The 27,619-nt window shown below is 43.4% G+C and overlaps 2 protein-coding genes and 1 long non-coding RNA gene across 5 annotated transcripts in view; 2 read left to right on the forward strand and 1 right to left on the reverse strand.

The window, feature by feature from the left end:
* Nucleotides 1-12,452: 12,452 nt before the first annotated feature.
* POLR1D (RNA polymerase I and III subunit D) lies at nucleotides 12,453-14,087 on the forward strand. The gene is made up of 2 exons (XM_072976048.1): nucleotides 12,453-12,585; nucleotides 13,521-14,087. The coding sequence occupies exons 1-2, from the start codon at nucleotides 12,560-12,562 to the stop codon at nucleotides 13,894-13,896; spliced, it is 402 nt and encodes a 133-aa protein (XP_072832149.1). The 5' UTR covers nucleotides 12,453-12,559; the 3' UTR covers nucleotides 13,897-14,087.
* Nucleotides 12,454-27,619, forward strand: part of LOC116283275 (protein POLR1D-like) — a 36,361-nt gene continuing 21,195 nt past the window's right edge. The window contains exon 1 of the mRNA XM_072976049.1: nucleotides 12,454-12,585. Coding sequence (XP_072832150.1) covers nucleotides 12,560-12,585 — 26 coding nt within the window. The 5' untranslated portion in view covers nucleotides 12,454-12,559. The remainder of the gene's footprint in view (nucleotides 12,586-27,619) is intronic.
* Nucleotides 16,053-27,619, reverse strand: part of LOC116283356 (uncharacterized) — a 47,288-nt gene continuing 35,721 nt past the window's right edge. Inside the window, exons 5-7 of one of the 3 annotated variants that reach the window (XR_012079851.1) lie at nucleotides 25,013-25,103; nucleotides 24,690-24,804; nucleotides 16,053-16,352 (exon numbers count right to left, since the gene is read on the reverse strand). This is a non-coding gene — a long non-coding RNA (uncharacterized lncRNA). Of the gene's footprint in view, nucleotides 16,353-24,330; nucleotides 24,593-24,689; nucleotides 24,805-25,012; nucleotides 25,104-27,619 lie in introns of those variants that run through there. The other 2 variants (XR_012079850.1, XR_012079852.1) reach the window with 2 other exon arrangements.

Consider the following 27,619-nt stretch of genomic DNA (forward strand, 5'->3'; position numbering starts at 1 on the left):
ACATTTCAAATGCTTAAAAACCACATACGGCTAGCAGCGACTATCCTAGACAGTGCAAGTGGAGGTATCTATACCTGCAAGGGGATAAAAACTGTATCTGACAGGAAGGAGCAAGACGGTCCTTCCCTCAACAAAGTACATATGACATGGAGACATGTAAGCCTAACTGTAGAATCACTGTAAGAAAAGAAACCCTTAAGCAAGGGCTATATGTGCTGGGTGATGCACACTGGGTGAACGGCGATGTGCAGGATGCTTCAAGCTCCTAGCAGAGTGATGGCCACAGAGCTGTCACTCAAACGGTAGTTATCACAATGATTCATGTTTGCAGTTCTACAATTCTGTCCATTTACATTCCACAACAGAAGGCAGGAGTATAAAGTGGAAGTATTAAAGCCCTCTAGGGTGATACTCAAATTACTGAAAACAATTTACCTTCCCTCCGACCCAGATCTAACATTCTAATTGAATTCAAGGAATTTCCCCCTCCCCCATTTAGAATAAAACTGATGCACTCAACACTTCTCAAAATGAAAGCTATTCTAAGAGTGCCCACTACAAACATTAATACTGTAAAAATACAATCTATAGAATTGATGAACACTGTAAAATGCACCAAGACATTTCCAATTAGCAAGCAGATTTGTTAAACAAGTATTAATTTTTACTAAGATATTCCCTAATAACTAAGCTAATTTTTAGTAAAATTTAAAATGTACCAAACAGCTATTCTTCCATGGTTGTACTATATTTGCAAGATCAAAGGAAACTAGAAAACGCTCCATTATCTCTTAAGTCATCATAAAGATCATGACATGTTTATTATGTTCATCAGCACTCCCTTTAAAAAGGAATAGGCAGCTGGGTTAGGATTTACGGTTTAAAAAAAAGTTCAAATAATCTTTTTTTCTATAATTGTATCCAGCAGAGAAAACCTCTGCAGGGTAATGTTTACATGTTCAAGAGAAACACTTTTTTTAAGGTAATATAATTTAGATGAGACCAGCAAGCAAATTAAAGATGACTAAGTTACAATTCAAAAAGACCAGGAACTCAGCACAAATTTTGAGCTAATTTAAATCAAGGTACAGAACCATATGTGTTTAAAAATATGTCTACATAGATAAACACATGAATTTATATGCACAAAGCATGACTAGAGGGATATACAAAACACTCCTAACAGTGGTCAACCCCAGAGGAACTGGGCGGCTGGGATCAAGGAGTGCGAGAGACTTGTTTTTTAAGTATCTACTTTACAGGCTGACTTTTATGTGCATGGAAGTATACCGTGGCGGGGCACCTACAAAAGGAAATTAAGTAGGAAGTAGAAAGCAGCCGAGACTGGTTCTTACACACATGAAGTTAAAAAGCTAAGCAAACAAACAAAAGACCACATCAGAAATAAGAATGAAGTAGCACGCCCAAGACAATGCTTTCTCTTTACTGCTTCATCTGTCTCAAAAATAAATAAAACACAAGCCTAAATATTAAGTATCAAATTTATCTGCAAAGTGACTTCATACCACTAAAAAGGGAGAAATGCAGTGACTGCTGCGTTATGAGATCTATTTTCAAGACATTGCATAGTTTATACCTATTCTATTCAAGCTCGTTGAAACGTCCAGGGTTGTAACACTTTTCTAAGAATCAGTTTAACATACAGCTGTAATAACACCAGCAGATACAGACAAATTTGTGTTTTCTTGTATTTACTTGCACTACTGCCGCTTAAGGGAAATCTGCTATTGCATTCTTTGTTTCTAAAAAGGTACAACATCAACTGATGAGTCATGGGTCACACTCCAAATTCTTATGTACTGAAGAAAGCAAGGCACAAAAGTCTTACACATCGATTGTAAAGACTGTATAATCAGCTGAGTTACAAATCAAGCGTTCTTTCTAAGGTGACACCGATGATAGTTTTTGAAGAGATGTAGGAAACTTTAAAATAAAACTGCAAGGATTGATAAAATCACTTTCCCTTGTTCCCTCTCCTAATAACTGGTAGGGCTTTGTTTTCTTAATTCAGAACATACACGACTAGTAAGTTCTGTTGAGATACTGACAGGTACAAACTCGGCAAGCTCTCAGCTTCATGAAAAGCCAAGCTATCTGAGAAGCAGTTTTCCAGATGGCTTGTTTCTCTGCTTCGTTCCTACTTTTGCTAGTTAGTCATTTCACAGTAAGAATCTCCAGGGGAGAGTATAAGAGAGCAAGAAACACAGATGACATTGTCTGTGTCTTTTCAGCAGTGTTAGTTGCAAGTTTTCTGGTGAAGACGACAAATTAATAGCTGAAATAGCTGAATCTGAGGACCAGCTATAGATTTTAGTCACCAGTGTAACAGACCACTGAGAGGCAACCACATTGGCACATTTTCGTCCTAGCATGTGCCATTCCCTCTTCTCACCAGTCTGCTTACTGGTTTGCTGTTTATCTTGCCCCCTTTCCCCCAGCCTGTAAACCCCACAACAACAGGGATCTCACTTGTCTTGCTCACTGCAGTCTCACCATCTAGGACAGTGTCTGGAATATAAGAGGCACTCAATAAATTTCCAGTGGGGAGAAAGACACATCATTATTACTTAGCTATCTCAGGACCAGCACAATCATGAAAATGCTGGAATTTTTTTTCCTCTTGAGACTATTCTTTACCTATAATCTATAAAAATAACTATTAACTTTTGCCTTGCCACAAAATTCTCTATGCTTAAGTTTTACTGTTTAAATATCATATATGCATCAAAATACAATAATTGTAATGAAACTGTAGTCTGACATCTCAATTTCTGATTTTTTCAATTTTATCAAATAGAAAGATATTCTTTAAGACAGAGATGTTCCTATTTTAAAATTGAACTAGAAATATTATTAATGACATTAAGCTTTATCTTCCAGATAGATATCTTTCCATAAATTCTAGTATACTTTGAAACAATTTCTTTGTTTTTTATGAACATAACAATTTTGTTTTCAAAAGGTTCAAGTAACCAAAAGAGTAATACTTTATGGACACAAAGAATGGTATACTATGAATAAGTATCTTAAGAACTACTTAATGGTCCACTCTGCTTTCCTCCAGAACCAGATTTGACTTCCTGCCTGCAAATCCAAACTGGCAATAAAGAAAATTAAGTCGCACTGTCACAGTTAGAAAGACTAAAATCATACTGAGCAACTTTATTACATGTAAACCTTTTATAAGAAAAAGAAGTTAATATATATTATTTAGAAGTTCACCTTGATGTTTAAGAGTACTGAGATTTTATCACCCTTCTGTAATCCTGCAAAACAGATTTATTAAAAAAAATTTTAGTCCTTTGTGTACAAAAAAGCTGCTATAGCATGAAAAAACATCCAGACTCAGAATAAATCCTGAAAGCTTTCTTAACATTATTATATACCTCAAAGACAGACAAATCATTCAAATATGCTGACAAATATATTTCATATACCTGGAAAAAGGTCAGAGACCCAGAAAATTATATCTATTTTTAACAAACTCTGAAATTAGTCTACTGAAGTATCAATTAATGTATCTCATCTATAAATGAAAGCACAAAGCCTAAAATTAGAGAAATTAATGAGGTTAATAAATATTTCATATGAGATCTAATTGCTATGGATACTTCTGAAATCTTACTAAATGGCCCTGACAGAATGGTCTTAAAAGGCAGACTCAGCAACTAGCAGGCAACGTATTACACAGGAGGGGCATCAGATGCAGTCACGTGCAGTCCGATACCTGGCTTCTTCCCGGTCTTTTTGTTTTTTAGCTTCAGTTAGCCCTAGACTACTGATTGTTTCCATATTGGTGTTTCATAACTATAATAAACAAAAGGGACAGAGAAATTCACACTAGAATATACTAGGTTGCCCCCTGAATAACGCAGGGGGTTGGGAGCACCAATGCCCCCCAACCACCACCTCCACATCTGAAAATCCATGAATGACTTTGCAGGGGGCCGTTAGTATCTGGAGTTCCCTAACCGCAGATCGGTGTTACTGTGGCACTATTTGTTGCCACGTTTAAGTGGGCCCACACAGTTCAAACCCCTATTGTCAACTGTATTCAGCACCATTTGAGAACTGTGTCTTAGCATAATCAATGCCATCCATCCACGAAGTAAAACTCTTCCGTATATTTCAGACCTTTCCCTTTTATTTACATAAGCTCTCAGAAATACCGTCAAAGGATTTTGTTCAGACCCTTATCTTACACCATATCCACAGTTTGACTCAAAAGAATTTAAGAAAATATAAAACTCCTTTAACAAAACATAGGGAAAAAACTTCATGACATTGGATTTGGCATAGATTTCCTGAATAAGACACCAAAAGCACAGGCAACAAAAGCAAAAATAGACAAATGGGACTATATTAAACTTAAAAACTTCTGCATATCAAAGGGCACAATCAATAACATTTCACATAGGCAACCTATGGAGTGGGAGAAAATATTTGCAAATAATATATCCGATAAAGGGTTAATATCCAGAATATATAAAGAATGCTTATGAATCAACAATGGAAATCAAATAACCCAATTAAAAAATGGGCCAAAGACTTGAACAGACATTCCCCCCAAGATGATACACATCTGTCAACAAGCATAGTGAAAAGATGCTCAACATCACTCATCATCAAACACAAATCAAAACCACAGCGACGTATCGCTACACATCTGTGAAGATCTATTATCAAAAAAACAAGTAACAAGGTTGGTAAGGATGTGAAGAAACTGGAACCATTTAGTACTCTTGATGAGACTGTAAAATGGTGCAGCAACTATGGAAAACAGTATAGGGGTTTTCCAAAGAAATTAAAAGCAGAATTACCACATGATCCAGCAATCTCACTTCTTGGATTGAAAGTACTGGGATCTAAAAGAACAGAAAGTAGGGTCTCAAAGAGGTATCTGCACACCCATGGTCACTGCAGCACTATTTACAATAGCCAAGAGGTAGAAGCAACCCAAGTGTCTATCAGCAGATGAATGGATGAACAAAATGTGGTATATACATACAGTGGAATATTCAACCTTTAAAAGGAAGGAAATCCTGTCACATACTACAACATGGATGAACCTGGAGGTCATTATACTACACTAAGTGAAATAAGCCAATTACAGAAAGATAAATACTATATAGTTCTAATTACATGAGTTATCTAAAACAATCAAATTCATAGAAACAGAAAATAGACTGATGGTTACCAAGAGCTAAGGGGAGGGGGAAATGGCAAGCTGTTGCTACAGATAAGGAGTTTAAGTTCCGTAAGATGAAAAAGGTCTGGCGATCTCTTGTTCAGAATGTGAATAAACTTAAGACTACTGAACTGTGCACTTAAAAATGGTTAAGATGATAAATTTTATGTGATACTTTTTTTACAATAAAAACTGAAGCAGTGTAAAATATTTTTCTGCTGAATTCTTATTTTGGTAAGATTCCTTTCACTTCATCTACTGAAAATTTAGTATCTGCACTGAGAAAGGCTTTAAGTGTAAAATACAGTTGAGCCTTAGACAACAGGGATTTGAACTATGCAGATCCACTTATATGCAGTTTTTTTTCAACAGTAAATATTATATAGTGTGCAGCTGGTTGAATCCTCAGATACAGAGGAACTGTGGTTTGTGGAGGACTGACTGTAAGTCACATGTGGATTTTGGACTTTGCAGGAGGGTCAGTGCCCCCAACCCCCAAGTGGTTCAAAGTTCAACTGTATAACCAGATTTTCAAATACTTAATATGAAAAAAGTCAAACATCTTGTTAACAATTTTATATTGACCACATGTTAATACATTTTTAATATATTGCTTTAAATATGTTAAATTTTTAAGTGTTTTGTTATGCTTTAAGAACAGTAACTAGAAGGAATGCGGGGCCAATGGAGCTCTGTCTTATGAATTTAGGACTGGAGCAAATTTACAGGCTGGTGGGGAAAAGCGAGCAGGAGAGATTAAATATAGAAGGGTATTAACTGACGAAGGTCTCTTAAAAGCAACTTTGAAGGAAAGGATCAAGGGTACGTGGAAAAGTCAGCCTTTAACACACCTGAGACTTATCTAGATCTGTTGGGTTGGGGAGGGACAGAAAGCTGCTAAATCAAACCAGGTGCTCAGGAACTGACCAGATTATTTGCAGCCTGCAGAAGTGGGAGCTGGATGAAGGGTCTGTGAATGGCAAAAGTCTAGAATAATCCATGAGTGATGAAGAACAAGATGCTTATTAGGGCCAACAAAGCCCACATGTCAAAGTTCAAATGTTAAAACCATGTGGAAGAAAAGCGGCAATGGGCATAGTAAAACATGAAATAAGGAAGATAAAAGTGAAGGACTTCATTTGTTCAATAATTATTTATGTGCTTTACCTGAACAGGATTAAGAGCTCTGATAAAAGATTCATTTCTAAGACTGGCAGCCAAACTCTCAATTTGGGGAGGTGAGTGGGGGAAGGGGTATAAATATGTATCAGACTTACTTTGCTTTTATCTGTAAAATAAATAACCAACAGAGCCTCTGGAAGCTTTATTAAATCCAAGTACACCTTATCTTACATAAGACATAGGCACTCATAACTTGGTTAGGAACATTCTTTACAATGGCCCCTATTATACTTCTAGGGCAACTTGTTATTTAAAAGAATTCTAAGATTACTCTTTCAATAAGGAAAAAAATTAAAACCTCATTTGTTTTACATAAAAGCTGTGTGTTTTCAAGTGACACATGACAGTTCACAGTATACTCATATATACACTACACATACTTACTACAGTATACTTGTATACATAGTTAGTTTTACTTGCCTATTGCCTATTTTCTGCACTTGTTTCTCATTTCTCCTTCCCAGTCCAATTATAGGAAGAAAATCTTCCTCCACATAATAATTTCTCCACTGAGGGCTCCTGATTATCAGAAGCAACAGTCCTAAATCTCGAGGCTGGAAAGATAAAGGTGTAAACTATGCTCAAACCCTCTCTGCCCACAACACTTCTGTTCCCATCTTTTTCTTATCAAGTTCCTGTCTACTCTAGAGTTCTGCCAGGAAGAGGACAAAGCTAAGGCACAGCTGTCATCAGTTTAACTCTGAACAAAGGAATACCCCACATAAGTCGGCTCCTCCCTACTACACCCAAAACTGTCCGAGTAAAAGGGAGAGAAGGAGGGAACCATGCAAATAATTACAGCAGCTGGCGCTAAAATCACTGAATCATAATGGCCATAAATTCTTTATAGTTCCAGGATCTTCCCCCTAAGTACATGAAGTACTTTAACCTTCTCTGCTGGCTCAATTCCCTCTTCTGTTTTCCCTCTGATCAATCGTTGTTCCGAAGAGTTGGATAAGTCTGTGAGCCAACACACATCAAAGCCAATGGATCCAATTCATTTATTCAGGCATAAATTAATATTTATGGTTCTAAGTATTTGGGGATTCTCCTTCAGTGAGCAAAACAGGATCCCTGCTTTTAGAAAGAATGCATAATGAAGGATGGAACGTACAAAACCTGCCTCTTTAAAAAACATACTAACTAGCTGCATTTATTATCATAAAGTACATTATGAACATTTACTTCTTAAAAAATTCCTCTTAAAAACTTCTCAGCAGTTAAAACATAAAACAGTCATTTCTTCTAACTCCAACCAACCAGAAAACTTAACCTTTTTTCCCCCACTGTTTTGTACTTTCTGAGGAAAAGAGACATATGACAGGAAAGCTAAAGGAGATTTATTTTGAAAATCTCCCAGGCCCCTTAACAGGGTCCTCCTAGGCCTAGCTAAGTCTTCTACAACTATAATTTTACATGCAAGATATTCACAGATATATATAAAGTTTATATATATATATATTTACAAATACATATCTTTTAAACCAATATTGCTTCCTAAGTAAATCTATGAAATGAGACCTTTGATTCTTCTAGAAACCTTGCTGGATTCTGATATAGGAAGGTGGGTCTGGAGTGATATAGGAAGGTGGGTCTGTAAACAAGGAAAAGTTAAATGGCTCTGCACAATAAAATTAAAAAAATTAAAAAAAAAAAAAACCTTGGATTTTGAGGGTGAAGGAGGAACCAGAAAGGAGAGGAAGAGGAAGAAAGAAGCACACAGAACCAACCAGATTACATGAGCCTGGAGTTCCCTCGTGATGGTGACCAAAATGCATTTTAAGGAAAGAGATGCCTAATATTCAACATCAACACACCTGCCACTGCCAGAACATCATCTTCCCTTCCCCCAAATCTTCCCTAAAGCTGACCACACCCACAATGGCTTTATGTAAACTCTTGTTTTTTGTTTTTTTTTTTTCCACTCTTTCCTAACTCCTGGCAGACACACCTAGCCGACAACTGCATAACAGACTTCTCAACCAGCCGTGGACACCTTGATGGGCTGTTCCCAAACTAATTATCTTCCCTTCCCCACTCCTACCATCAATTGTTTTTAACTGCTCCTCCTGTCTTCCAGTGTTCCACTAGCTCATTAATGTCATCACCACTAAAGGAACAGCTAATATTTACTGAGCACTTGAAATGTGCTAGGTACTCTGCCAAGGGCATTACATGCGTAATTTCATTTCATCCTCAAAACCTCCTAGACAAGTACTTCATTTCCTAAATGTCAGGAAACCAAAGTTCAGTAAGGATAGTAATTCTAAGGAAAAGAGATGGAATTCAAATCCTGTCCTGACTCTACAGCCAGCTTAACCAGTATACGCCAATGCCCCCAAGTCAAAACACCTGGGAATCATCCCACTCATTAATCATCTCTAGTCACTTACTTCGTCCAACCAATTATACCTCCTAAATGCCACATCACCGTACCTCCACTGCCTTCCCACAGAATAACACCCAGCATCTACCAAGTCCTTACTTTGTACCAAGCACTATTCTAAGTAATATACATATTTTTCAAGTTTTATCCTCCAACCCTATGAAATGAAGCATCTGAGGAAGAAAGAGGTTACAGAATGAGTGACAGACCAGACTCTAACCAGATAATGTGACCTGAGAAGCACTGAGCCCTTAAACCCTATCGTGTAACAACTTCTACTCTATCTCCCTACCTCCCATCTGGACCCCCACCATCTTTCAGACTGCTGCAGAGAGCTTTCTGGAATACAAATATTATTACGATATTCTCCTGCTCAAAATCAGCAACTCTGTATAGTGTCTGGATAAAATTCAAATTTCTTATCTTGGCACGCAAAATCCTTCATGTTTCTGTTTAAGTCAGTTGAATAAATAGTTGAGTGCCTACCGTAAGCAAGGCAAAGCACGAAGTGCTCTGAAATGAATAATCCACCAGACCTGGCTACTACTCCAACCTCAAACTTGTCCTTCAGCCACTCACCATAGGCAGCTCTCATAATGCAAACCTACACGCTAGTCCCTTTGCCTAGAATGTACCTGGCAAAAGCCCACACTCATCTGAAGAGTAAGTGCCTGAGGGAGGCCTTCTCTAACCAACTCCAAGCAGAAATGCTCCCTCTTTGAAGTTCCCACAGGACTTGTTTCGATTGCTTTCCGGAAGCTGGTACAGCAGAGGTACAGATCAGCTTCCAAACAAGACTAAGAGCTACTTCAAGGCAAGAGATGACACCTGCCATCCATGCCTGGCATGCGGAAGACCCTCTATAATTTGCTGAATGAAGAAATAATGACAAGTTTATAACCTGGTGAGAAAAGGAGAGGCACAAGATACAGAATTAGGGATGCTAACACACACGTGGGCCAAATCAGAAGTGGGGTTATTCTGCTTTGGTTCCGATTTGGCTTACATTTTACCCCTAGGGGAAAACTCACATGTGGGACTTGGACAAGCTAAAAAGGCAAAACTTTTGTTATTCATGGCTGAAGTAAGCTTTGACAGGCCAGAAAGGATACTAGATCAAAGTCCATTTTCTAAAAGGGTGTGGAGGTGGGAATCAAATCTATCCAGGTAAATAAAATTGATCCACTGAGATTAACTTCATCAGGGCTGTGCCATACAGTAAAGGGAAGAAGAAAAATCAAAATCTGTCCTGGGACGAAGGCCAATTTACAAATCAGTACCACTGCCGCTAGAAGGTGAAATTTTTAAAGCGAAGGCAATTCCAATAAACCGAAGCTCACAACTGTTTCCTCCTCAACCGCCACTGTGTTTTACTCAACTTTGTTTCTGGTTTCTGTGATTTACAAAGAAACATCTATACAGTTAAGCCCATGGATGAGTGTGCTGCAGCTCCTGGCAGATATGAACGTTTTGATTCATAACCTTAAAGGGACACAGAAACCTCAGAAGAAACACTACTCAGTCAAAAGCCCGTCGTCTAAAACACGGCATGAAGGTTTGAAACGCGAGTGCTGACGTTCCTGAGCGGTGCTTTGTGTGCCACTGCTTCCCAATCAAGACCGCAGTTTTGAAATTACCCCCTCGAGGATGTCCAACCTCCCTCCCACTCTCTGCAGCCTAAAGGGAGCACTGAGAATTCACAGGCAACAGGCTGGGACGGAGGGTCTGATCGCGCCCCCTCCCTTCCAGGGCAGCTAGTGGAACTCTCGCTCACGACAACGTACATACAGCGAGCAAAAATCTCAGCCCCACCTCTCCCCTCCCTAAAATTAGAGCGAACGACGCAATGACCAGCAACCCGGTGGCCTCAGCCACCAAACGGTAACTGCCGGGAGCCGCCCGACTGCCCCGGCGCCCGGCAGCCCGTGCCTCCCTCCCCGGACCGGCGCGGCCGCCCTACACCCGGCCCGCGTCCCCGCAGCCCGACCGCGCGGGGAGAGGCGCGGAGGACGCTGCGGCGCCGCTCCCGCCGCCTCCCGGACGCCCCACACCCCACGACGCCCGCACCTGAGGCGCAGCCGGACCGGCGCGCGGGCGCGAGGCGAGGCGGGCAGGGCAAAGTTACTCACTGGGGAAGCGCGGCTGCCCAGGGCGCGCCCGGTTCCCGGCGCCGGCTCGGCTCTCCGGGGCCCGCTGAGGGAGCGCGGGGCGAGCCGGCCTCCGCTCCGCGGGGAACCGCCGCCGCCGCCGCCGCGGATTTCCTGGCAAGAAGCAAACTCGGGCCAAGACTTCACTTCTCAACCGCCCCTGCTGCCTTCCCCGGGGCGAACGCCAGGGCCGCGCCGCACAACCCGACACGCACCTGGGCCAATCGGCAACAGCATAGGGCGGGAGAGGGGCGGGCCAGAGAGCTGTTCCGCCTATCCGAGAGCTCGGGGGCGGGCCGGGCCGGGGACGTCACTTGGGTTAGAGTGAGCGCACTCCGCCCCTCGCCGCCCTCCCTCCCCCACTCCGCGGCAGTCCCCGCCGCTCTCCTGATTACCCCGCGGAAGACGCGCTCGGGAAGTGTCTCTGCGCTCACCGCCGACCGCCGCGAGGGGACGGAAACAGCTGGGGGAGGCGGAGGGCAGCTAGGGAGATCGAGGGGTGGGGTGAGGAGAACAGGTGGCGCAGGAAAGCAGAACTGTAGGCGTGTCGGGCTAGAGGACAGCGGGAGTCGGGGGGTACGGGCAGGGGCTGGCCGGGGTGAGGGGTGCGAGGGGAACAGGAGAGCCCGGAAAGGAGGAAGATTATTAGCGAAAAACACCTGAGGAGACGGGGAGCGGAGAGTTACGAAGGGAAGAGGAGGGCGGAGAGCGAGTCTGGGTGGTGAAAGGAGGCGGGGGCAGGAGCACCTGGGAACAAAGGTGAGCGGGAGGTTTCACAGGTGAGGAGGTTTAAGAGGCCAAAAGGGTAAAGGGAAAAAGACGTCCAAAGCGAGGCAGGACGTACTCCAGGGGTAAAAAAGATCCTAGAAGAGAAAGGATTCGGGGTGGGGGGGGGTGGAACGGAGTGGGGGAGTGGGACGGGACACTTTCCTTCCAAACTCTCACTCCTCCCCCAAAAGACGAAAAACAAACGCTGTCCTTTGACCCAGTTGAGCTGTGCAGCTGCAAGATCCTGGATGAGTCAAATACCGTTTTAAACCCATCCCATTCTGTTGTGAAATTCATCAAAGTGTATTGATCAGCTACAGTAAATCTGTTGTCCTGTGAGGCCCCCTCGGCGAGTTGGGAGTGCCCCCTTGGGAGCAGCCCCGCCCCCGCAGGACTAGTAGCAAGTCTGAGAGAGGCCTGATTCCGGCCCTAAGAAGGGAGGTGATCTTGGGGCGACAGGTAAGGCCCCGCCCCTTCGCCATCACCACGGGGAAGGTGCTAAGGGCTGAGCTCCCGTCTCCCGAGGTCTCGGCCTCGGGGCGGGGCGGGAGCCCGACGCCACCTGTCTCTCCGCCAACTCTGCGGGCAGACTAGCTCCCAGACCTCAGGTGAGCGGCTCAGGCCACGCCGCCGCCCGTGTCGCGCCGGGGGCGGGGCCTGTGGGCGGGGTTGTGGGCCGGGCCCCGGGCGGAGCCTCCACGCCCCGCCCAGTGGCCGGGCCCTCGCGTCGTTGCGGCTCCTCCTCCCTCCTTCCGTCCGCGCTTCTTCCGTCGGTCCTTCCTTCCTGCTGCGCCTACACGTTTCGCGGTATGGGGCAGAGCGTCCGGCCGGCCAGCACCACCTGAGGATCCGGAAGCCACCCCCGCGATGGAAGAGGACCAGGAGCTGGAGAGGTAACGGCCGAGGACGGGGGCGGGAGGAGCGGGCCGCGCCCTGCACCGGGAGCCGCCCGCCGGCCGGGGCCTCAGCCTCCGCGGCCCGGCCTGGCAGTGAGGGCCTGGCTGGGAGGACAGGCGAGGGGAGAGCAGTGGGCGCCGGGGCGGGGATAGGGCCCCCGGTTGGGAAGAGTTGGGGGAGACCTGGATTGTTTGCAGGGGAGACGCTCAGTACACTAGATACTGGGGAGGGAAGAGGAGTTGTGAGACCAGAGTTAAGTCCCCAAACTGCCCACCCCCTGTTGGAACAGCAAGAATAAATAAAGCTAAGTTGCAAAATCACGCACCAGGCCACTGTTCCCCGAGTGATGGGATGGGTGTATTGGTCGGGCCTAAGTTCCAGAAACTGCGGCCTAAGGTCCTCCTCTGGACAGAGCGCTGATTAATCCACTCTGTGCACTGAGTGCTCATTCTCCCTCCTGCTTGACTGACTCCTCTCAGACTTTCCATTCTAGTTTCCTTACCGCCTGCACATGGAGGCCATAGTTGGACCTGCACTTTGATGATCTTTAGTTTCTATTTTTATAATAATCTGCGTTTTTCTACGCCTTTCAAATCCCTTTCCGTCTCCTAGCAGGACTCATCCTATGCTAATCCTATCCCTTTCTTTTGACTCTACCGAAAGGATATTTTAGCAAACTTTTTTGATTTAAAGACACACTCCCCTTGTGGCCACGTGGATGGCCAAATGGAGTAGGGAGAAGTTGGAGGCAAAAATATTTATTGGTAGGATATGTGGCGGCAGGAAAATAAAGGGCTAATGCTAATAGTTCTGGGTAAGTGGAGTGCCTTAGAGTAATAACGCGTTGCAGTTGTGATGTAGTACATGAAAGAAAGCTAGTTACAAAACCATGTTCAGTATGATCTCATTTTTATAAAAAATATGTGTGTAGAAAAATATCTGGATTGAAGACCTCAATGGCTGAAGGCGAGAGGAAGACAGCCCTGGAAATGGTCCAGGCAGCTGGAACAGATAGACACTGTGTGACATTTGTATTGCACGAGGAGGACCATACCCTAGGAAACTCTCTTCGTTACATGATCATGAAGAACCCGGAAGTGGAATTTTGTGGTTACACCACAACCCATCCTTCAGAGAGCAAAATTAACTTGCGCATACAGACTCGAGGTGCCCTTCCAGCTGTTGAACCCTTTCAGAGAGGCCTGACTGAGCTCATGAATGTCTGCCAGCATGTGCTTGACAAGTTTGAGGCCAGCATAAAGGAGTATAAGGATCAGAAAGCAAGCAGAAGTGAATCCACATTCTAGCCCCTTATGCACTGTACAGGGAGCACTGACCTCTAGGATATTCTATTTGTGATCTTGCAAAACCCAGAAGTAAAAGTATGTGAATGTCCTTCAGAAAGGCGGGCTTCTAGCTCTTAACCCATTTCCGCTGTTGGAATCCCTGCAAGAACCTTTGTATTATTCTAATAAATTCCCTCTTTTATTTAAACTGACTTGAGTGGTTTCTATTCCTTTGTCCTTGAGGTTGACTATTTTAGGGTTTTTTTTTTTCCTTTTAAATGAAGCAACATTGAAAATGAGATAACTGTGAGAAAATCAGGGCTTGGACTTTGATCAAGGGAATTAAAAGGAATGTGTGTGCACAGCTGTGATCAGAGGAGAGGGAGAGATGGCGATAGAGCATGACCCCAAATGGACTAGATGGTTCAGAAGGAAAGGTGGGAGTAAAGGGAAGACTTGTTCGCTTCCTAGATGTTTTTTAGTAATTCATGAGAGAATTGCAGCCTTTGCTATGATTGGTAGATTGAGCAAGGGTGGGAAATAACTTGAAAGAATTGTGAGTATTCTGGTGTCACCTGAGAAGTTTAGGTAGACTCAGCTCCATCTTTGTGGTAGCATTTATAAGATTTATAGGATACCAGCTTACTGCCTTAATTTTAGCACACTAATATAGAAGGAGAAAACTGGGGTAACCAGATAACATTTTCAGTCCTTGGGTAGGTACCTCAGTATAGCCCAGGGTTACATAAAACTAGCCGTATTTGAGAGAAAGTAAGGACGGGAGGAGGAAAATCTCTTGTGGGGAAAATGATTTTTTGGAAAACCTAAAATGTTAGTGAAAGACACTTAAGAGCTGTCCTGTTTACCTCTTTGTGTCTCACACCTGTCCTACCCCATCTTAACTCTTTAATTCACCCTAAATATCTCTCAATCTTAAATGTCTGAGCACCCCACGCCCCAGGACTCTGAGAGGGGGATGTGCTTTAGGTATGGAAGTCAGGGAGGGTCTTCAAGAGATTACAGGAAGAGAAGGAGTTGGCTGTGCAAAAAGAAAAAGCATTCTTGGAGAATAGCATATGCATAACACTGGTGGTTTGAGGAATTAAAGGTATTGAAAGATTTGCATATCTGTATCCTGGCCATCAAGGAGAAGGGCCTATAACAGACTTGATGGGAGGAGCTTTGGGCGGGAAGCAGTTTGGAAAGTACAAAGAGAAGACCTCTGGGTATTCGATTACGGTGTGGCGGAACAGGTTGTAGAGAGGCCAGCGTAGAAGCAGAGAAACTAAGGGTTGAAGTGGCCTGGAAGGGCCGTAAGCTAGCGATGGAGAGAAGAGCGTAAACCTCAGGAACTGGATGTGGAAGGTGAGGACAGAGGAGGATGATTCCTGTTCTAGGTTTGGTCTCAAATGACTGAAATGGGAAGCTTAGGTGGGGAGAATTGGTTGGGAGGTGAGAAGCTGACTGGAATGAAACGTTCCATTTTGAGCAAGATAGTCAGTAGATAGGAGTTGGAGACCATGAAAGAGATTTAAGTAGAGAGAAACTTTGTGAGTTCTTGCCACAAAGATGGTGTAAATCCATAAAAATGAGTGTGGCAAGGAAGGAGGCACAAGACCAAGCCTGGGGTGAGCTCAGCCTTCAAAGGCTGGGTTGAAGGAGCAGCTGGTGAAGTGGTGGGAGAGTCTGTAGGAAGTCGAGTGGGGGAAGCCAAGGCTTTCAAAGAGGGGAGAATGATGTTGAATGAGTCACATGAGGACAGAAAAATGTCGGTTGGAATTAACAGGGAGGTCACTGGGCAGCTGGCAGCATTAGTGTAGTGCCTACAAAGACATTAACACTCGCACAGAAGAAGGGCCTAGTGTGGGTTTTCCAATAAAGCAAATACACCGTAGGACACTGGAGACTGTAAGTGGAAGCAGGGGTGGATGGGGAAAGATCAAAATTACGAGGCAAGGACCGGGAGCATTCTCCCACAGTGGCGGTGAGAGGTGCCAGGAAGCCAGTGTCAGTTTAAGGACGTTGGCCCTTGCAGATGTAAGCAGGTCCTAAAAAGGTCAGTGTAAAAGTGACCACAAACGTCTTTGCCTCTTCTAAAGTTTTGCCTGTGAGTAGTTGGGTGGGGATAGTAAACAGGATTATTTAAGCGAAGTTGAATACTTAGGAGGCAAGGCCTGTTAGGAGATGAAAGCCAAGTTTAATGAGTTGACACAGTGAAGCAGAATGGTGATAGCGACTAAGTAGTCAGTGACAGTGCACAAGGGAAACCCACTCACCACATCTCATGGTCTCACTGCTCCTAAAAGGATTTTTCATCACTGATGATGTAGCATTCAGTCTTGAATCTGTTTAGGGTCACCATAAACTCGGGTTTATGCAGAACACCTTCACAAGGCAGATGGGTGAAAGGAAAAACAGGGCAGGGCAGCAGGATATCCAAGAGTCACGTAGATGTGGGAGAAACCTTTGCAAAAAGTCTAGGAACATGAGAGAAGGCAGAATTGGTCTATGAAAAAGTGAAGGAGATACATAAAAATCATATTTATCTGTATAAACTGAAAAAACTTGATCAGGTGTCTCTGATTTGCTCTCTAACAGCATTTCACTCTAAGTAAAATAGTATTAATGGTTCAAGCTCAGAAATTCTGTTCAACCATAAAGTACTATGCCTTTTAAGGAGCTAATTATTAAATAAAATGATTATATACCAAAGGCTTTTAATATATAATGATTGAGTACTTAACTAGCACTTTCCATTTTCAAAGCACTTTACAAACTAATTATTCATAAATTGCATATAGCTGTAACATCTAAGTGTTCTAATTAGTTGTTATAACACATAGGTGCCTACGAAATCTCTGGAGATGAAAAGGTGTCTGTACAGGAAGTGGTCCAATCAGTGCCATTCTGACCCAAAGAGTGTCTTACATTTCTAGAAATATGAAAGCTTACCAAAGTTTTATGGCCCACCATTCCCCACCTTTCTTTTTGTTAACCTTAAACATGTTATTAAGACTATAGCCAGTCTCCAGGTCACTGAAGTCATCTTTTTTAGTTAGCAAGATTTAGAGCCAATCTTTGTAATATCCCTCAAACTGGACTTCTAGGGAATTTGCCTAAATCCACCAGTCTGCTTTCAAGTACTTAAAAAGACCCCAAATCCAACCGTTTTGTGCTCAAATTCTTAATGTTTGTTTTCTTTTGCATTTGAAAATTTATAAACTACAGTTACTGTGTGGTCTGTTTTTCTTTTTCCACGATGAAACTCCTTCCAAACCCACATTTTTGGATCTCTATGCAGCAAACATGTACACCTCAGAAATGATGGAGATAATGAGAATATAATGAGTCTGTCTGAACAAGCCCTCTGGTTTTGGAGAGGGCAGACAAGAGCAGTACACTTGAGAAAGATACAACAACTCAAGACACATTTACGACGAAGCACCCTAACGTGCAGTGTAGGATATTATCTGCTGAATACAGAATGGAATTGGCGAGGACACTCTTGAAGCAAAGTTGGTCTCGTGCACACCCACTCTGCCAGCCACTGTCCTAGGCACCGCAGAAAGCAAACAAAACAGGCGACCTGCCTTCCAGCAACGCCTGGAGTACTGAAGTAGGCAGACGTGTAAAACAGTGTTCCGGGATAAACAGTTTCCTCCTTCCCAGTGGAAAGAAGCCGTTAAAAGATTCTTGAGCTAGGGAATGCCAGAAAGGTTTCAATTTTCCATGCCTGTGCAGAATGGATGAGTGGAAGGAAACATGGCAGACAGCGGCGAGTGGGGGGCATCTGTAACAGTCCAGGAGTGACATAAAGGGGAATGAGGTCAAAGGACAGATACCAAAAAACTGCTGGAAAAGAATTTAAATAACTTGGAGGCAGACTCCGGATAGGGGTCAAGCTGAGAGGGTTGAACATGGCCATGTATCTTTCACCCCTCTGTGTTCCTGCTACTCCCTCACAGCCAAAACCAGGATGGCAGGATTTGCCATCTCCCTCCCTACCCGTCAGAAGCCCACCCCTACCTCCTTCCCATACCCGTGTCAGAAGAATCCACATCTTTAACAAGGCCAGGACTCCAGGGCCATAGATGTGGAAGATGTGGAGAGGGAGGAGGCCAGGCAGTGAGTGACCAGCTCTTGCCACTGTCTGCCCCAATAACTGGCTCTTCTCAGAGGGAGCACTGTATTCATTCATTCATTCATTCATTCCACAAAATCACTGAGTGCACGCTAGATGCAGGCATGGCTTAGGTACATGGGGGACAGCAGGGAACAAGTTGCCCCATGTGCACTCTATTTTCTACTGGCAGAAGTAGAAAATAAAAATGCATAAATTTATAAGGTAATTAAGGTAGTGATGTAAATGGGAAGCAAATCCTGGGGTCTGAGTAGTTAAGGAAGGCTTTTCTGAGGTGACATAGAAAGAGACCAAGGAAAAATGAGAATATGCTCAGAATTTTTTAGAAGAGGAAATTAGATTATTCAGCAACAAAAGAGCAAAATTAGGAACCTTTTAAAAGGAATAAACTTTCACCATTGTATGTGTGTGTAGTGTTTATTAGTGCCTGGATTTATATCACTTACCTTTAATCTCTACATGTATTTACCTAATAACTGTAGTAGAGAATCTCAAGTTACCGTGTGGGGCCGTAGGGTGTCACTGGACTTTGGGATTGGCTAACATGGTATGTGTATCAGGAGAGTTGATTTTAATCTTGGTTTTGGTATTTTTGAGAGAAGCGTATCTTTCTTAGAAGCAGAAGTGGATGAGCTTGGGATCCTGCACATCTTTTCAGGCCAAGTGACTGCGAGGCAGCATAGTGTGGGAGTTGAGAGCTTATTGCACCGTTGGAATCACACTGCCAGAGCCTTGTCCGGCACTAGACTTTTTAGCTCTGTGACCTTGGACGAGCTGTTTGAACTCTTTGTGCCTGAGTTTCTTCATCTGTGAGATTGGGATTAACAACGATACTTACCATATAGGAATGTTACAACTACTAATTTAGACAATAGAATCGAAGCACTGAGGACACCGGCCATGTAGCACGCTCTCAGTCAGTGTTACTAGTAATGTCATTATTACGATATCACTAATTGTGTCCAGCATGCTGGTTTCGTTCAGATTTCTTCTGGGTGAAAACTTAAAAACACCTTGGCATCCTCTGCAATTTTTTGTTTGTTTCCTCTGGCCCAAGGCAGCACTATAATATAAATTTGCAGACCCCTGTATGGAAGCTTATCGGTCTGCTAAAGCCATTGCTTTTAAAAAAAGATAGTTTAAAATAGCATTCCTAATAATTGAATATAGATAAAAATCAAAGATAAATGGATTGTGTTTCTCCTTTTGTCACAAAGAAGTGGAGATTCTGATGGAACCTTTGTAATCTTCCCCAAGCTTCAAGACAGAGGTTAAGCGGGAAGGAAAAGTAGGTTCAGTAGCAGATGGATACCTGGCTGGGTGCCAGGTATCTGAATATTGATAGGAAGTCAGGGCCCCAGCTATGTCAGCTAAGCATAAACTTGCATATAATAGAATATATTGGTGCTTTACCTACTGATTCTCAGCAAATGTCACGTTTGCTATGCCAGGCTCTTAATAAACGTCAAAAAGAAGAGCTCCCTGTGTGCTTCCCTAAGCTCACCACGCGGGCTCGGGTCAGACCTGAGAACAGCTGTAGACAGTGCCTCAACCAGTGCTGTCAGAAGGGCTCTCGGAGACACTCGGACTGACCAGAGCACCTAATCAGACAGGGGCTGGACCAGCTGGCTTTCTAGGTTGGGGTCTGGAGGGGTTTGGGTTTCTCTTCTTCAAGGGTGAAAGAGGCTTTGTTTGAAGGGACCTCTCTCGAGGCAGCCCCGTGTGCAGGCGAAGTGTGAGACTCTGAGGGCGGAGGGCCTGGTCTCAGCGTCAGCTTTCCCGCTTCCTAACTTGCGGGTGTGGGAGCACAGCTTAGCCTTTCTGAGCCTCAGTTTCCTCATCTGTAAAATTGGTTTAATAATAATACCTACTTTACACATAGGGTTCCCGTGGAGAATAAATGCAGTAAAGCACAGTTCCTAGCACGCTGAAGCCCTCGGACATGAGCCGTTACTTCGGTGGTTGCTGTACTGGCTGCCGTTTAAGGTGGCGGTAGTGGCTAGAACAGCAGCCTTCGCAGGACTGGCTGTGTCCCGGCCTGTCGCGTCTGGCACGGCACCAGCTGGGGCCCCTTCACACTTCTGTCAGATGTGCCCAGCTTGCTTCCAGGTCTGGGCCTTGGCACGTGCCCGTGATCTGTCACAGTGGACGATGACAGGCTGGGACTGTCAGGGAGGAGTTCATTAGGCAGAAGGTGGTCATGACCCAGGCAGGCAAAGATGGGGCACCAACGTGGTGTCCTGCACAGTAGGGACCAAGTGGATCTTAGAGGAATCTAGCAGATGGTAGGGGAGTCCAGAGAGGTCCCTGAGCTAAGAAGAGTTGGGTGTGTTGTTTATACACATCTAAGGAGGCAGGGCTGGGTCTGAAAGGCCAGGGGTGGTTGCAGTTGAGTGCGTCTCACCTTGGGGAGCATCAGCCCCACGGCAGCCACTGTCGGTGTTGTGAGCGCCTGCTCTACTCTGCGTCCCTACTGCACAGTTTGAGGTTTGGGGAGTTCACTGATCATTAACATTTCAAAAAGCAAAATCTAATAGGGTGAACTGATGTAGAGTTGCATAGGTTTTATTTTGCCATAGAAAATTAACTGTGCTTTGGTGGGAAATTGTCAGAAATCACAGTCTTTACATGGCCAGATAGCACATGAAGGCCTCCAGTGTGTGTTTTCCAGCACCACCAAGCAATGAACTCAATTCAGTTCTGACACTCTCTGCCTGGAGACAGTGTCAGATCTCATTGGTTTGGGGATCAGTCCCACCAGACTATGCGCCTGCCCACCCCTACTTCAGCTGCCAATCGCAAATCCAGGCTGTGACCTGTGCTTCTGACCTACTGGCTATCAACTGGAGGTTTTCACAACCCCGTCCCTGGGTTCAGTTAATTTGTTAGAGTGGCTCACAGAGTTCAGATAAGTGTTTACTTACATTTATCAGTTTATTGTAAAGGATATGGATGAACAGCCAGATGAAGAGGTACACGGGGCACGTAGAAAGGGTGTGAAGTTTCCATGCCCTTCCTGGGCACCCTGCCTCTCCTCGAATCTTCATGTGCTTGCTTACCAGCCCGGAAGCTCTCCAAACCCTGTCCTTTTGCGGTATCATGGAGGCCTTGTTACACAGGCATGATTGATTAAATCATTGGCCATTGGCGACTGAACTCAATCTCTAGCTCCTCTCTCCTCCCCAGAGGTCTAGGGGTGGGACCAGAAGTTCCAACTTTAATCACAAGATTGGTTCTCCTGGGAACCAGCACCATCCTTAGGTTTCCTAGGGGCTTTCCCAAAAGTCATGTCATCAACATAGCAAGGTCCCATTACAACTCTAATCAGAAAATTCTTAGGGTTTTAGGAGCTCTGTGTCAGGACGGGAGGAAAGCCAAGTGTATATTTCTTACTATAATCACCATATCATAAGGTGAAAACAGAATTAAAAGAAGCATTGTACAATTTGACATCTGTTGAGCCATTCTTATCACAATAGCTCCATAATAAGATGAACAGACCCTTCCAGGTTTCCCTTGGATCCTCACGAGCATTTGGTCCACAGCTCTTAATTCCTCACCAGAGTACTTGGTAAAATATATGGGATCTCAGAATAAATTTTGACTGGAACTCAGATTCCAAGATAAGGATCACATATCATTGAGATTCCTCATCTGAAGTTATTTCAGATCCTGGTTTGCTTGCTTAAACTCTACTCTGCATACTGAAGCATAAACCCTGCTGTCTGGAATACTTATTCATAACTGATTAATGCGAAATTGGGGATATAACTGTCAATTATTAACTCAGTCCCTGAAGATGAAGAAGAGTATAATCGTCACGTGTGTACCAAAATAAAAGAGCCGGTTTTTTGTTCTCCATCAGAGCTTGTAATCTAAGCCTTCAGGACTTGAGTCTACAAATGTTTTCTTGTTTTTATTTGTTTACAAGGCAAAGATTGTACTTTCTCCTTAAATGGATGGGAAAAAATGGGGATTCTTGGGCCTTATGATTAGAAACTTCTGCTACTGGCACATGAAAAGATGCTCAACATCACTAATCATCAGGGAAATGCAAATCAAAACCACAATGAGATATTGCCTCACACCTGTCAGAATGGCTGTTATCCAAAAAGACAAGAAGTAACAAGTGCTGGAAAGGATATGGAGAAAAGGGAACCCTCATGCACTGTTGGTGGGAATGTAAACTGGTGCAGCCACCACGGAAAACAGTATGGAGGTTCCTCAAAAAAAAAAAAAATAGAACTATCATATGATCCAACAGTTCTGCTGCTGGGCATTTACCTGAAGAAAACAAAAACACTAATTTGAAAAGATATATGCACCCCTATGTTCATTGCAGCGCTATTTACAACAGCCACGATACAGAAGCAACCTAAGTGCCTATCAATAGATGACTGGATAAAGAAGATGTGTGTGTATCTGCAGTGGACTATTACGCAGCCATAAAAAAGAATGAAATATTGCCATCTGCAGCAACATGGATGGACCTTGAGGGCATGTTGCTAAATGAAGTAAGTCAGACAGAGAAAGACAAATCTTGTATGATTTCACTTATATGGAATCTTAAAAAACAAATGAACAAACATAACAGAAACAGTCATAGATACAGAGAAAAAACAGGTATCTGCCAGAGGGGAAGGAGCTAGGAAAGGAGAGAAATAGGTGAGGGAGATCAAGAGTACAAACCTCCAGTTCCCAAATAAATGAGTCAGGTATGAAATGTACAGTGTGGGGAATACAGTCAATAATTATGTAATATCTTTTGTGGTGACAGATGAAAACTAGACTTATCATGGTGATCACTTTGAAAGGTATAAAAATATCAAATCACTAGCTTATACCAGGAGCTAACGTAGTATTATAAGTCAATTATACTTCAAAAATAAACTCATAGAAAAAGATCAGATTTGTGGTTTCCAGAAGCAGGAGGTGATGAGAGAGGGAACTAGATGAAGGTAGTCAAGGTACAAACTTCCAGTTATCAGATAAATAAGTTCTAGAGTGTAATGTACAACATGATAAATATAATTAACATTGCTATATGTTGTGTATGAAAGTTGTTAAGAGAGTAAATCCTAAGATTTCTCATCACAAGGAAAAAAACTTTTTTCTATTTTCTTAATGTTGCTTCTATATGAGGTGATGGATATTCACTGAACTTACTGTGGTCATTATGTCATGATGTCTGTAAGTCAAATCAGTACGCTGTACACCTTGAACTTATAAAGTGCTGTATGTCAATTATATCTCAATAAAACTGGAAGACAAAAAAAAAAGCAGCAGCTATTCTGCTGGAAATGTCAGGCTTTAGAAGTGTCAGCCCACAGGTGCGTCACTGCCTGCTGCCCAGACTTGCAGCAAGCCAGCCAAGGGTTCCCTTTCCCTTCTCTTGTTCTAGTAAGTTAGTCCTCATCTGAAGGCCATGTGCTTCAGAACAAGCCAGGACATGAAGAATCCAACTGGGCCATTCCTGGCCAAAAGCAGAAGGCTTAACAGACACATAACCGTGACTGTAAAGTAAGAAGACCAGCCAGGTGGAAAAACCAGTTTAGACCTCCTTCAAGGTAGATGGTGTCTTTCCCATTTATAGAAAAAGAAACTGAGGCTTGTTGTGCCCAAGACGGCCTGACTCCCGAGGTTCAGCCCTCAGCGTCCATAACGTTGCCTGTGTTAACCTCCCGCAGGTTCGTGTGAAGACAGCAAAGCTTTCCCAGAGCACGTGCGCCACAGCTCAGTCTGAGAGACTAAACTGTCGACCAGGGATCCCTGTTTACTTCTCAATTCAGGCTGAAATGTGTTTGAAATAGGGCTGCTTTCTGTAAATGTTAAGCATGAAAAGAGTCACTGAGTTAGAGACTATCTGGTTAAGAACCCAAATATGGGTTTACTAACGCTTGGTACATGAAAATACCATTTTCCATTTTAAACTTCATTGTGGTTATCTTTAAATACATTAATTTTAATTTTCTAATCTATGTTGTGCCAAAGCAGCACCTGATCATCCTCAAAGTGCAGAAAAGATCTTCATGGATGGAATGAAATAAGGGTGTGTGTGAGTTGAAAGGACCCTAGATATGGAGTCAGAAATTTCCAGGTTAGAATCAGGTGTGCCCTTTACCAACTGACCCTGGACAGGACAGCCTCCCTCAGCCTTAGTTGCCTAACAAATAAAAAGGGAACAATAACTTAAAAGGCCCTTCTGGGTCAGTGAGATAATGTATCATGCTGTTAATCACTGTGCACGTGATAGATACTATTGTAGTATTTTTGTGTTTTAGTTAATAATTAAGTGTAACAATCAATAGTGTATACCCATTTCAAATTTTTCTTAAAATAATACCTTACATTTGTTCAGTGCTTTGTGGTTACAAAGTAAATATATATATAATTGTTTGGTCCCCATCCAAACTCTGAAAGGGTGGTGGAAATAGCTTCATTTTACAGGTGATGCAACCAAGATGACACATCATGGAGTCAGTAAGTGGCAGAGCTGGGGAAGTCCGCTCCTCACTGTATTTATTGTGGCTACTTCCTCGTTTTGTAAGGTGGCTTGAACATGTCCTTGATCCGAACCTAGAAAGTGGGAGCTACTTAATCCCTCTTCTAAGAGCATCAAGGGACATGTAGAGAATGTATAAAGGTAGAATAGGTGCTGGGTACTTCTACTTACCTGAATTTTTCAGGTGACAAATTCTGCTCGGAAGCTTGAACTGGCCAGAGCGTGTCCCTGTGTTGGTCACATCCACCAGGAAGCTGCCTAGCGGCCAGCTTGGCGTGGAGCAGACCTAGTTCACAAAGGAAAGCAATGAACTGTTTGAAAAACTGAAGAACCAGCACCCCTGGCTTTCTCTTTGCACATAGGAGAAGGGGCTTCCGTATAATGTGTCATAATCATTGTTTCCCCTCATGCATTTCATAGGTCCTGGCCACGTCAGGGGATTCTGTGCTGGCTGGGTCCCTGCCCTTCTCCCTGTCAGCCCTTTAAATTCTCACTCAGTTTCAAGGATTTGGTGAGCTCTGTCAAGCGGGCTGATTACTCTGATATCAGGTGCATTGTACACAGGAGATTTCCTCTGACTTGACCCTAGGAAGACAGAATTTCCTTTACAGTATTTGTACCGATAAATAATCCCTCAGCTTTTCATAGAAACAGAATTACACCAACAGATAAAAATTAACATTCTGGAAGTTTTTCTTTACAGAATAGAAATAAAAGAAGGAGATACTGAGACTAAAAAACGATTTGTTTTTGCCAAATTCAGTTACCTCAGTGAACCAGGTTGTCCCTCCCAAGAAACATCAATACAAAGAAGGCCCCTTACAGCTCTGGCTGTTTTCAGCCCCCACGCCGCATCTGTGAGCTAGGGCTTTGTCTCATGTCACGGAAGGGAAACGTGCTCAGAGGAGGCATGCAGTCTGCCCAAAGCTCCCGGGCGGCTTGTGGGGGCGCCTCCCACTGTAACACACTGTTTCCCTACATAAAACATAGTTTCCACATTAAAAGCTTTTGATCTTTCATGCTTTGAAGTTAGTAATTCAGGTACTTATATAAGTTTCATTTTTATATGATGAAGCAGTCACAGCAAATTACTGCAAGAAACATTTTCCAAGCTGAGCAAGTTCCAGTTACCTTACCCCTGAACTCAGCCAGGACCCGGTTTCCTGTAAACCAGGGCTGGATGGGGTTCCTTGTCTGTGTGTCAGAGCAGGGTTGTAGACATGCTGTAGTGCTGGTCCTTGCAACGTTATACTCTACAGGTAATGATCCTGAGCTAAAGTATTGTAATTATGGTCCCTCCTGACTCCTCCCCAGGATGGCTGAAACATTCCATCCAGGTTCTGGGGAGGAAGAGGAAATATTGATAATTGTGACTTAAATCCCCCACCCAAGGTCGGAAATTGTTCAGTTTGAGGCGAGTTGTTAAGCTCTCTAAACTATAATCTCTTTGGCTTTATATGATAAATTTAAACGAGATGAACTAACAGTCAGGAACGTCGTCTTACGTTTTCATAATACAGTATTGTATTTAATGGATCCCTAACTGAACATTTTTATTCATTTTGGTTTCTTTCTTTGCCTATTAGAGTAAAAAGAGCCTTGTAAATACTTGGATTTGAGGCCTCTCTGAGAACACTGAGTGTGTAGGAATTAATACAGAAGTTTAAAATATGGCCCGATTTCTATCAAGCAAATACTAAGGGAGAATTGTGAATTTAGGGGTTTTGATATCTCAAAGGAGCCGTGAAAGTATGGTCCCGAACATGTGTATTAAAAACACAGTGCCCTTTTTTGTAAGCACACATCACACCTTGGGAGCAGGCCAAATGCTCCTGTTTGTGTCATCAGCACGATCTGTCTCTCAGAATTTGCCCTGCTCTCCCAGTTGGGTACCTGTTCCATTTTTAACCCAGTTGTAAACTCTTCATTAGCACTGCTCCATCCACTCAGCCTGCAGCTGCCGTTTCATCCCTGAGGACGGGTGCTGTTTCAGTAGCAGACAAGATGATCCTAGTATGTGCAGCCACTGAAAGTACAGCCATGGTAAAGGACAGGAGACTGCTTAAGTGTTTTGATATTTTGTAAAAGATACAGCAAAACATTCACTCCAGAACACCTTTCATATTGCCTTTCTTGGTTATCTCATCACAGGTAAGTAATCTTCAAGTCTGAATAATAAACTTGACTTCAGAGTTTGCTAGTTCTTGGTTGTCTTGCAGCTAGTTTCTGATGCCACAGTTACCAAAGATATTATTCTCTATGGATCTTTCTTTCGGCAGCTGACGTACTGTTTATATGGTCTGATAAAAGCGTGAAGGCTGGATGAATCAGTAATGGAAGTTTCCGTGCTTTGGGCTTTTCCCCTACAGCAGTTCGTCCCCATGTGCTGCTTCCTCCCCTTTGATGATCTCTGCAGCCTTTCTCTGCACCTCCGGGGGCGTCATAGGTACACGCAGAACCGCACGTGCACAGGTGTGCAGTTTGGGCTGACTTTTCAGTGAGCCGTCTAAGTTCAGCAGTACTCTGAACTTTTATAAACATTTTCCTCACAGAGACTCCACTCCCAAAGTTAAGTCTGTGTGTGTCTAACTGCTCAATTCCATTAACTACTGCGTTATAGAAACGTACAGGTTTCTTTCCCCAAAGCACTTGTGTGTATTATTATCTAAGATCTTTTAAAACTGGAAAATAAGATTGAAAATTGCCTTATCCTACTAAAATTCATTGTTATATACATTGGCCCCTGAAAGACAACTTGAAACTTGACACTAGAGGGTTTATAAAGAGGCACGAACTTACTGGTTAGTTTCAGTAAGTTATTTTGTATAGTAGACTCCTGTACTTAGTAATTACTGACATAGAAACTTTTGCTTTTGTTTTGTTGTTTCAGAAACTCCCTGCCAATTTTATAGGGGAAACTACCATGTCTCTCCAAGCAATCCTTGACACCTAGAGTGTGAGGGACAGAGCGCACCCATTGGTCAAGATGAGGGGGGTGCTGGTGGGCCACACGGCGGGAGGGACCCTGCTCTGGGGTGGGCAACGCCCTCTGCTCTCACTGGCTCTTGGTCGGGGCTTATTTTGCACTGAGAGGCCCCCGG

This window comes from Vicugna pacos, chromosome 14 (genome assembly GCF_048564905.1).
Source record: "Vicugna pacos chromosome 14, VicPac4, whole genome shotgun sequence".
NCBI lineage: Eukaryota > Metazoa > Chordata > Mammalia > Artiodactyla > Camelidae > Vicugna > Vicugna pacos.

Bases quoted from the DNA above. Each gene is read 5' to 3' on its own strand.
- POLR1D (XM_072976048.1), top strand. From the start codon at position 12,560: ATGGAAGAGGACCAGGAGCTGGAGAG. The intron at 12,586-13,520 runs GTAACGGCCGAG...ATATGTGTGTAG, and splicing joins GAGGACCAGGAGCTGGAGAG to AAAAATATCTGGATTGAAGA.